Raw genomic sequence first — 12,093 nt, 5'->3', positions numbered from 1 at the left:
TAATACACAAATGCTTTTTCCTCCCATTTAATCCAGTGTGGTTCAAGGTGAGTTATTGTAAATGGTTTCATCACTAAGCACCACTATTAGCATATGCAGGCTGTTCTGAAAACTCAAAATGACACCTCTCTAAGCAAAATTCCCTTGTCTTGGAATTTTAAGGCTCCAAGACTCTAGTAATGCTACACTGAAATAATTGAGTACCTGTAAGCAACTGTGGTTTAAATGACTGATTAAATTACAGGCAGTCCTCTACTTATGTCAGATCCGACTTATGTCGGATCCGCAGTTATGAACGGGGCCCCGGAGGACACGGACTGCGGGACCTCGCGGTCCTGCGGCCCGTGTACTCCGGGGCTTTCTCCGTGTCTCCCTGGCGGTTCCGACTTACATACAGATTCAACTTAAGAACAAACCTACAGTCCCTATCTTGTACGTAACCCGGGGACTGCCTGTACTCCAAAAATACATAAGCGATCCACTAGGATTGAGACCCTTTTGTCCCTATCTGTTTAAACTTGATAATAAATAATAAGGGGAGAATGGAATATACTTGTTTCCTTTTTCAGTGATGCTAGTAGGAATTACTGTTGTTGACTACTACAGTGGAAGAGATTACTGATTAGGAAGGAAAAGATGGCAACACTTAATGTAGTGTTCTAACAAAAAACCATTAAGAAACTGAATCTGGGATCTTGCTTTTCAAATTTGTCCATTCAAGCTCTCCACCAGTTTTTCAGATGGGTTGTTGCTGCATTGGCTTCTGAAAGTTGATTCACCATAATTGCAAAGAATTAAAAACAAAAGGATGTTTGAGTATTCAGTCTCTCAAGATTGTTAATCTCAGAGTGAGTATGCACACAAAATTTTAATCTGTCACCACAGTCCCTTGTAAATAGCTAAAGGTTAGAGTAATGTTTCTTTAGTTTCATCTGGAGAAGTGGGTTGTGCCCACGAAAGCTCATGATACCATCTACTTTTTTGTTAGACCTGCAGCACCTTAGAGACTATTTGTTGTTTAAGTTTTGTTAGAATAGTGAACAGTAATTCTCATAACTGAACTTCTTTTATGCATTTCTTAATTTTCCACAGATATTCAGGTTGGTAATATCTCACAATTTTCTTTTAACAGCTGGTACATTTAATTCAACCAATATTGCTGTTGTATTTACAAATAGGGCATGTTTTAGTCAGACCATATTTTGCCACAAGACAACAATTATTGTTCTGTTACATCTTTTTCAAAGAATCAAGAGGTACTCTATTGAAAAGTCATTACAGATAAATATAGAGCTGGTATGATGTAATGATTTGGGTTTGAAGCTCTTTTTAGAAAATAAACCATTATTTAATATCTATATCATATATATATGTATCCTATTACAGTACAATGTTTTCAAATTTTATTTTTTTCTAATACTCTGTGCACTAGTTGCCCATTTATTAATAATTTCGTATTTTTACTTCACATTAAAGATGTGCTGCTAGAACTCTATTGTTGTTTTTGTTTTTTAAATGAGGTCTTATATTATATAGATGGGTATTTTGGGGACATTTAGGGTACGCAAAGAAATTTTCCTCAGAGTGATTATTTGTCAGTTTGAGATGGTCAACCACTCATTAGTTTAAGCCTTCTCAAAGCAGACCTTCTCTGTGTGAGGGACACACTATCTATAATGGCTCTCAAACTGCTAAAGATTGAACTTTTTCATATGGATACCATGTGGCTTGATGATAACATATCTTCTCTATCAACTCCTTATGATTTTAGGAGTGTTCATAGAACATGAAGAATTACTTGTTCCCTGATGGCTCTTTTCAAACTCAACACAAGAAAGCAGGGAGGGAACTGATAAGATTAAATGATGGGTACACTTATCAAAGGCTCTACCATTGATGTATTTATAGGGAGTTCACTACTGTTATTAGATTAAGGGTCTTTTTTTTTGTCAAATTCAGAAAAATGCTTTCAAATGCATATTGTATGACAGCAGCATCAGTTTTAAGAGACAGCTTTGAAATGGTCTTACCGAGTTTGCCTATAGCGAGTCCTAGCTACCAGTAAAATTGCTGAATTACTGTTCTGTTAAAAGGTGCTCTCTCATGCCTCCACAATGGAAAACAGGAAAAAAACTAAGCAAAAGAAACTTTACACAGGTGTATTGTCTAATTTGAAAACTTTTCATTTTATAATATCTCCTGATTTTTTTTTCTAAAGCTAAAAAATCTGAGCTAAAACCACCTAACTGCCAGCAAACATCAGGGACAGACATATCAACCACTCTGTAACTATAGCATACGTAAGTGATATACATCTTTAGTTTCTCAGTAAATTCCCTTTACTTGCCTTCTGTCTGCCTCTGTTATCCCAGCCAGGATTTTGAATTCCTAAACATGTCACATTTTTATAATGCAGTAGGTAAACATGGGGCTTCATGGAGCTGTGTAGACAAATGGCCCATGTCCTGGAGAATGTACAGTCTTAGGTCCCATATTCCCCTCTGTTTCCTGGGGATTACAAATAGATGAGTGCCACTGTCCCACTACCTGAATTTCTGTAGGCACTTCAGGTGGGGCATGGAGTTTCCAGTCAGCAGGGGCTCTACCTCTTCTGTTGCCAGATTTTCAACCTACTCCCATTTTCAACCTACTCCCATAGCCCTTGGGGAAAATTGGCCTAAATTACTGTAAATAGTAGCTGCAATAAAATCTGCTGTTTGTTTGCCTCTATGCTGATTTGAACCCCTTTAAGTTCTATAAAATTCCATGCAGAAGTAAAGGTGCCTCATTTGAGCCGCTGGCACCGTCACCTTCCTTAGCCCTGTTATGTCTTCATATTTACTCTGGCATAGCAGTGCTTATTCTGGTCCATTCTCTTGTGGCTTATACGTATTTGTGATTTAATTATAAGGTCACTTTGTCCTAAGTGAGAGTTTTATCTAGTTTAGCTTTCTAAACTAACCATTTATTGTCTGTCTGTGGTGGCAGGCTCTGCAGATGATGCTGTAGCTGAAGTTAAAAGGTAAGGGGTTTGGCTTCAGAGGTTGACACATTTGCAAGTCAAGACCAGTTATCAGAAGTTCCTATGAAACTTTGGTGCCTAAGTGTCATTGACAGCCAATGGAACTTCGGCGCTTTTGAAAATGTTTGGCCTTAGGTCTGTTTACTTTTGATAAATGATACATGCTAAATAGATTTCATTAAGACTGTATGAGAATGTTTGTGGATTTGAGATTGTGAAGTCAGTGTTTGAAAAACAAACAACATTTGGTTTCCTAGAGTTCATTTGTACATATGGTTTAACATCTGAGATGGGGTAAGCATAAACCAGCAACTTTTGCATTTAGTACTTCTGTACATACCAAGTTTAGACACTAGATAAATAGCTGTTTTTTTGTTATAAGGATTTAAAATGTAGGATAAAAGGTTGCTGTTAAATGAGTGTGCTGGATGTTTTCTATATAGGGGTTTGTGAACTAGAATTGAAATGACATACATTACTAGAGCTGCTCAACAGGGTCTGTGTTGTTATACTGATATTTTATCAACCATATGTTAACTGCAAAGAAAAGCTTAACTTTCACAGCCGAGATATAGGCAAAACCTAGGAAATTCAAAGGTAAACCTGACAGTTCTGTTGTTTGCTTTTTAAATTGGTCATTTAATTTAGTGCTAATGAAAAACAAGATATAATACACCAGGTTGAACCGAGAGCAGCTTGGGCAGATACTGTGCAAGCCTCCACACACAGATCTATCAGTGCACCTAAAGCCTCATTTGCAATGCCCTTCTCTTATAATCCTGGTTACTTTCAAGTGTGCTAGATTGTGACGTGGGTCTGTGATTTAGGGTATGTCTAGAATACACAGTTTTTTCCGGGCTACCATGTCCAGGGAACGCATTTGCTCTTCCGCTTTTTTTTTGCAGAAGAGCAAACATGCTATTTTGGAAGTCCCTGTATTCCTTGTTCCACAAGGAATAAGGGGGCTCGTCCGAAATTTGGCCCAGTCTAGACGGGCCAAATGTCAGAAAAGCCTCTTCCGATAAAAATTGAAGCATATTTTGCATAGCTTTTTCCAAAAAAAAAAGATGTAGTCTAGATGTACCCTTAAGGATTAAGAGACACCAAAACTCTTGAGTATCTGTGTCTGAGATTTAAACCCGTTTTCCAGCCAGGCTGCTGGTATAATAGTCAAGTTGTGTGTCTATGACTTTTTTCCTCTCTTTGATTTCTCTCTGGTTGGATTAAAATCTAAACAACATCCACAATTTTGAATATCCCCACATTTGACTGTGGATCAATGAAAACGGTTAATTATTTAAGATTTATTTAAGAATCTTAACAATACCAAGGGATAAGTGATCAGTTTCTCATAGGTGCAGCAGATCTTGTTCATATATTCATATATATATATATATATATACACACACACACACACACACACACACACACACACACACACACACACACATATACACACACACACACACTCTAACAATTCTTAAATGATTTCTGCTGACCTATTTGCATAGTGGGATAGAAGGGGAAAGAAGGCCCTGAGATTTCTTTAAGGAAGTCCATCTTCTTCTTGGGCTTGAGGACCAGGATGTTAGCTGGGGCAGGGGAATTTCCTAGTTGATGAGGCAGATTGAACAAAGCAGTGGAAACCTATTGGCTCCTGTACACCCAATGTGTTAATCGGCACCCTGGACAGAGGAAAGCATTTTGTTTTGGGGGGTTGAGGATCAGAAGGAACGTTTCCCTTGCTGACAATCGGCCTGGTCTTAGTGGACTTTTTTGATTTCCTCTCAGCGGCTCATCCCTATTGAGTAAGTTAGGTTGTAAAGATCATGGTGGTGCACCTTGGCAGGTGCTCAATGCCAGTCATTCACTAAGGAGTCTGGTTCCATGACAAACTACAATTGGAAGCAAAATTTAGAGAATGCATCTTTGAAGAGAGTGTAGGAACTGGGATTGAATCTCCTAATTTGTGTATAGCAAAGATCCATTCCCTTGTATTTTTTTAAGCATCTTGGGGGTGGGGGGAGGGGGGAAGGCAGTGGGATTCCAGAAGGAGTATTTGAGATAAAGTTAAATGTGTGGAAAAATGGGCTAAGACTAGCTTCCCCCTGGTGTTATAGATTGCAGAAAACAATCACCTGCACCTAACAAGTTATTGCCAGATAGCTTCCCACATGTGTTTAATGAAATTGCAACCTAGTTAAACCAAAATGATGACATATTGTCTGTGTTCCTGCAGTGTCCAAAACAATCTGTTACTTGAATCATATGGTATAATAGTTTCAGGTAATTTTTCTAAATTAATACAGCAAGGAAACTGAATCATGCTGATATTCAAGGTTCCCATTTATTTAATAAGAACTTCCAGCTGGTTGTCCTTTCTTTGCCATTGGTCAATGCACAGCATTGTACCTAAATTCAATCACAAAGTTACATGCATTGGAATTAATATTTGCCTATTTGTTTTCAGTGTGTTTTTTTGCCCCAAAAAGCTTATCAACTTTTAATCTAAAAGTATTTTAAGAGCAAAGTTTATAACATTATGAAAATCTATTCACTAGTGATACAATTGTACTATTGCCTTAGCTATAGCATTGAATGTCAGCTTATTTGATGGCCAAAGTAAATGTTATTCTTGAATGCTCTTTAAACAGCTTGAAATATAATAAGCTAATAATGTGAAGTCTTTTTCTGTGAATTACCTGGTCTAACTTCTTTGGAATTTGACTGAGAAACATCAGTTTTGACTTGGCTCTCTAGTGATCTTTTGTGTTAAAAGTAACATTATGTTTGCTTATTGCTAGACCACTAGAGGCTAAACTATTTAGGATTTTCTACTTGAATAATCTGACAAATATTAAAAAAAACTTGACATAATTGGATTTGTGTTGTTAAACTTTACTTCCAAGATAAATGTTATATCGCCATCTTACTACGGCTCAGTTTAAATATTTTTAGAAAAAAGTCCCAATTTTATTAAAAATATGACTATTCTTTAGGTGATAAATTCTGACATGAGAAAACAATTCTGTAGAACTATGACTCAATAATATCCAGATGTAAGCTAATCTCAGAGCAGTAAGAATCTATTAATACAATAACAGTTCATGAAATCATGAGATGTGCTTGTCAGTTTTTAAATGAATATTTTATTGAGCCGAAATCTTCATTTATAAGTAAAATTTAAATTCACTGGATTTATTGCTATAATTTAAGGTATAGGTATTGCATTTATAGTGCTCTGTGTTGCAAAAATAATCTACCTTGCCTGATGCTCTGATCTTGTCCAGATTCTTTTCAAATCCCTTAGTTCTACCAGCAACAGTATTACATGGTTCTTTTTTTTTCCCTTTAAGGGTCTTCATTATCTAGTTTCTACATCTCTCTATTTCCCTATCATCATGCTCTTAGCCTTGGACATCTTCTACCTGGTTCTGTAAGTGCTCTTGTAAAGATATGTTTTCATCAATCCTGTTAATGACCTAAATATCTCTCAGCTCTTTCCATGAGCAATCAAAGCTCCCTACTAAAGCATATGAAGATTGGTTGCCTTTGTGCTTTAGCTCTCTTAAGATGAAGTTTTATATTAAATTGTTCAAGATGTTTCTATTGCCCTGATGCCAGTTTGTTAGTGCAGTCCTGCTTCCCACAGCCTTCTCTGATCTGACACCATCCTTCTACAGAGTTAATCTGTGGTAGAAGAATGGGGTGGGGGGGAATGCCTCTTCCTAGAACCTAACAATCACCATTTTGAAAAGGAAGTGGCCTCTGTGTCAATCAGCTATTTCTTGCAAAGCAGTCTGGAAATCACCTCACCAAGACTGGCACATTGGCAAGGAGAAATAGAAAGATGGTATAACCTGTTTAGAGTCAGTGAACATATTCTTGAGACTAAACTCTAAAGTTTTATATGGATTAGTTAAGTGATTAAACAGGGTAAAGTAGGGTTGTGATGGTTTTCTTATGGGCGGGAGAGTAGATACCTCATTTCCCAATTTTTTGCTGTCTATTCTAGAAGAAATGTGATTTTCTGTTATCTTTATAGTGAATACCCATTGGTAGTTTTAATCCCTTTCCTCTTCCTCCTGAAAGTATAACACATCATCTTACTGCCTAATAAATACCCTTGTATAAAATGTATTGTTATAAACATGCAACCTTCTTAGTTGCACTAATATTTTAACTATTATTTATTGTAGAATGTACACATTTCTTATTCAGAATGTTATAGTACATACAGGTTAGCACTTTTGTTAGCAGTTCTCACAGTAGTGAGAAACTTAAGCTACTGTCAATCTGAGTCGCTAGCGGAGCTAAGAATAAAGTCCTCCTGACTGCTAATTTCCTGGCCACATGCGATGCTAGACTATATTTCACCCTTTGACCTAATGCAACATCCCTTTCTGGAAAAAAGCACTAAATGAGTGATGAAACTATATTTTTCCTTCTTTTTGGCAGAAATGAGAACTTTTAGACCAAACCTGGTGAGAAGTTTTTGGTAATGTGAATGGAGAATTTATAAAAGTTAATTTTTTGGTAAAATGTTACTGTACAAAAGTCACTTATCAGAAATGACATGTGAAATTCTTAACAGCTGTAGAAATTAGATATCTAGAATTAATCAGAGGTGCAAGTCAAAACTATTCTCCAAAAGGCATCCTGCACAAAGCACCATGGACAACTTTGGCTACGTCTAGACTGCAAGGCATCTTTCGGAAGAAGCTTTTCTGGAAGAGATTTTCTGAAAAAACATCTTCCAAAAGAAAGCATCCACATAGCAAAAATGCATCAAAAAAGCAATCTGCTTGTTCAAAAGATTAGCATCCACACTGAATGGATGCTTAGTGCATTTAAGCTGTGATTACTATGGATGGAGTGACCACCAAGGCACCTGTGCTTTTTCCTCTTCTTTCGAAAGAATTCCATCTTCCTTGTCTACACACACCTTTTTCTGAAAGAGCTCTTTCAGAAAAAGGCTTCTTCCTTATAGAAAGAGGTTTACCAATGTTGGAAAAAAAAACCCTGTTTCAATTTTTTTGTCAACAGTATACGATTTTAGTGCACACAAGACTTTTTTTTGGAAAAAAGTCTGTTTCTAAAAAAAAATGCTGTAATGTAAACATAGCCTCTGAGAGCAAAACTGGCAAGTCAGCAAAAAATCTTGGTGAAGCACTTGCTTTAAAAAAGTTATCATGGTAAAGCATGGACTTGAAGCACTTTAATCAGTGTTGCTTATGTACATTTTGTTTGCACCATGTGATGGACTGAAGCATTAAAATATTAAGTGGTAATTCTCTACTTTTCATTTTAATCTGGAAAAATGTACTGCAGTTTTCATTCAGCTCTAGTCCATGCTTCTTCCAGCATATAAAATTAATGAGAAAACAAGAGTACAGGTCACCAAACAAAAATGCTGCCAAATCTCTAACATACTTGACAGCATGTTTTTGTTTAATGATCTCGTCGTACATTAAGCAGTGGAGGCTGTTTAGATAGGAAAAGGTGCACGCATTTTAAGGGCAAGCAAGCTCAAGAGTGACTTTTTGCTACAGAGCAGGTCAGCTGATGGAGGCTGACCCATTTGTCCTCACCTGCTGCTGCCCAGGGGATAGGGAAGATTCTCAGACCCGATAGGTCCATGTCAGTCGAGCAGCACCTTCCCTTAGAAGTGGAGAAATAGCCAATCTGATGAGGTGGGAGGGAGAAGCAATTATTACAGTGCCCTGAGTGCATTCTGAAAATATAGGCTAATGTAAAGTGTGCGGGGTAAGGGGGTAATCTTCCCCACAGCAGGGTTGGAGGCTTTGGCAGTAAACATGAAACAGAACTTAAAGGATGACATCCTAGCCCAGTGGTCCCCAACCTTTTGGGGTTGCCGCCCCCCCCCCCGGGGGTGGGGCTGCGCATGCGCCGCATGCCCGGGGCACAAGAATGGCTTGTACCAGCCCTGCTCACTCAGCAGGCGCCATGGTGCCGATGGGCACCACATTGGGGACCACTGTCCTAGCCTATGTAAATGTGGCGCAGCTGTCCACTGTGCATACTGCATAAATCAATGGGTTGGTGAAGGAGTTTAAAAAGCTATTTGTTCCAAGGAGCAGAAGCCATAGAGGTCCTCCATAGTTTCTCTCACACACACACACACACACACACACACACACACACACACACACACACACACACACACACACACTCCATTTAATCCACATTTGAAGGGGGCAGAAGAATAGCAAAGAGGGGACATTGATGGAAGCCCCTTCCCTATCTGCTTATGGAATTACTCACACTTTCTTAAATGGCTCAGAGTACCTCACACATGAATGAAATTAGCAGCTCAAACCACTTTCCAGTGTAGCTGGACAATACTGTAAATGTTCATAAGGTAGACGTTACCACAGAACTAAATATTAGAAATGCAGAATAGGAAATTGCACAACATCTGATGATACCGACTACAAGGCTCTCAGTACAACAGAGAAAGTCCACACAAATGGATAAGGGGACAAAAATTTTTTTACAGTTTATCAAATTGAAAGCTATTTCAAACAAAAGTCCCATCAATAAGAATGTTTAAGTATGGAGGAGTTTTTCATTAATTGTGTATTGTTCTTCAGCAACCAACAGTGAAAGGATGGGTATAGGTGCATTTTAAATAGATTCCTATAACAATGATCTAACTGAAGCACATTTAGGTCAAAGCCTTTTCATAGAATGGTAATAGGAGTGGCATTTTTTCAGGCATGTTATACAAACAGAAAAGATCAAAATAACTATTATAGGAAACACTGAAATTAGCAACATATCTTTACAACAAAACTAAGTTTCCAAATTAGTTCTCATGAGCAATGCAGTTAATTATTTAGGCACATATATACGCATTTCCCTGCACACACTTTAACTGCAATAGTAGTGCAATACAACTTTCTTTGCAATCACAACATAAGCCAGCTGCTCTACAACATATGGCACAGATAATTTCTCTTGTGGTTACAGTCTTGCAGTTCCTACTCAGTCAATACTCCCAGTAATATTACAGGGAATTTTGATAATTGATCTAACAATTAGGGTTCCAGTTATTGTGTATTACACACCTAGGTGGGGAGTAACTTTAGGTATAGAATTCTCCATGCAGAGAGATGAGAATATATCCCTAGGTATTATTTATACAATAGCTGTTAAAACATTTGAAATGTAAATTGTGTGTGTCATTTAATTTACAAAATAGACTTTCATGCGTTATGGTAGGTCTCTATTAAAAAAAGAAATAGAACTGGCATCACTTTTATCACACTGAATTTTTCTTCTACTCTGCATGTCATTAGTAACAGGTAAGATAGTATGCAATCAAGTATTTTAATATGTCCTTGTAATTAATTAGAAAGGAAAAACATTGTCAGTTTAACATTAAACAACTGTATGTGCACAAATGATGTTCATAGTCGAATACCTGAAGCAATATTGATTTTGTTTGGCAGAATCTTCTTTACAACTGAACTATGTACTTCCTTCACTAAACTAGTTAGTACAAATTAATATTAGTGGTACGTATAAAAAGTAAGATATGCAGTCAGTTACAAATCTGGCAGTATTTTTATATATGTATTTTAAAGTCTCATAATGGAATGATAAAGGCAGGAATCTCTTCAATTAATGGAGCTCCAATAAGAGATTTGCACTTGGTGCATTTCTCATCAGTTTATAGGCATCCTGAGTCAGTCTGAATACACTGAACCAGAAGTTAAGAGGGTCTAAACGTAGTAAGTTCCATTATACTCTTATTTTCATTGAATGGTATAAAACAAAAAATTGTAATGGAAATATGTTGGTTAAAAATATTAATGTTCAAATAAAACTGCACTTACATTTTCAAATCTAATTTATATTTTTGGCAAATTTAATCAGCATGACTTGAATTTTAATAGTTTTACGTGTCTTCTACCATCAAAAGATATTACGCATCTACCACTTAATTTACATTAGGTACTTTTATTGTGTTATGTCCTCAGTCACGGGCTTTCCACACAGCATAACCCATATGTGAAGGCTTCATCAAATTTGTCTGTACAGTATTACTATATTTTCAGTGAAATGCCTTTGTACAGTATTTACAAATTCTCTCCATTGTGATTAAAAAAGCAAATAAATAAAAAGCTTAAGTAAAGTAATGCTTTCTAGGCCATGGGCTTTTTCTTTTATCTTGCCTCAGCAGATGTTAGACTCCTCAGTAGATGAAGTTGGCTAGCCAGGATTGTTTCTCTTCCTCTTATTTGGGCTGTGACTGGGATCTTGTTTTAGTTCTTGATATTGCACCTGTTTAAACAGAATGTTCAGAAATAAACTGGTCAGGTAAGCATTCACCAGCAAAGAAAGAGTACCAAAAAACAAGAGGCTTTTATTTTTCTTCTTTGGGCAAATTACTATCCTGCCTCAAGCTTATGATTTTTGCACCCCAGCTGCAGATCCATACAAGTGATAGATGTGGAGTAAGCAGCAAAATCAGTATTAGAAAAATCTTACCAGGAAATAAAAAGGGCATTGATGAAAACTAGTGAAGTCTGTGTTTTCCTCAAAAATTATTACACTGAAAATAAAGGAGTATCCAGTTGAAAGAGATCAATAAAAATTCTCTGCAGTCTTTTATTTAATACATTCTTCAGTAATGCAAAGCTGACACTATTATGATAGTGCAACTCCTATTCACACAGAGTATGAATTTAATCCAGCATCTGAAAATGCTGAAAGCCTAGCCTCTTGCTCTACTTAGAGATTTATAAAAGCATCATTCTGCAACACTTAACAGTTCATGTAAGATCCCACACCACAATATAAGTGCACAAGCTTCATAACTTTTTTAAAAGGGTGACCTCATCACCTATAGTAAATAAAACAAAAAATTCTCACCTTAGAAAAATAGGTGGTAACAACAACTCAGATTCACAGTGCTGTCACAAAAGAGCCTACCCCTGACTCTGCACTATTGAATTTTCTTTCATTATGTGCTCTCCCATTTCCTCTCTTCCGGGGCTGATGGCCTAAGGCAGCAGTACTTCCTAAACAAACCCCAGCACTAT

The 12,093-nt window shown here is 37.0% G+C and overlaps 1 protein-coding gene across 4 annotated transcripts in view; it reads right to left on the bottom strand.

The window, feature by feature from the left end:
* Positions 1-9,517: 9,517 nt before the first annotated feature.
* Positions 9,518-12,093, bottom strand: part of MCTP1 (multiple C2 and transmembrane domain containing 1) — a 395,876-nt gene continuing 393,300 nt past the window's right edge. For all 4 annotated transcript variants that reach the window (XM_075932144.2, XM_075932145.2, XM_089779319.1 and 1 more), the window contains one exon: positions 9,518-11,332. In XM_075932144.2, the coding sequence (XP_075788259.2) occupies positions 11,261-11,332 (72 nt within the window). In that variant the 3' untranslated portion in view covers positions 9,518-11,260. The remainder of the gene's footprint in view (positions 11,333-12,093) is intronic.

The sequence above is a fragment of the Pelodiscus sinensis genome, chromosome 6 (assembly GCF_052426305.1).
Source record: "Pelodiscus sinensis isolate ZL-2025 chromosome 6, ASM5242630v1, whole genome shotgun sequence".
In the NCBI taxonomy this organism is placed as follows: domain Eukaryota; kingdom Metazoa; phylum Chordata; order Testudines; family Trionychidae; genus Pelodiscus; species Pelodiscus sinensis.
This window is presented reverse-complemented; position numbering and strand designations above follow the sequence as displayed.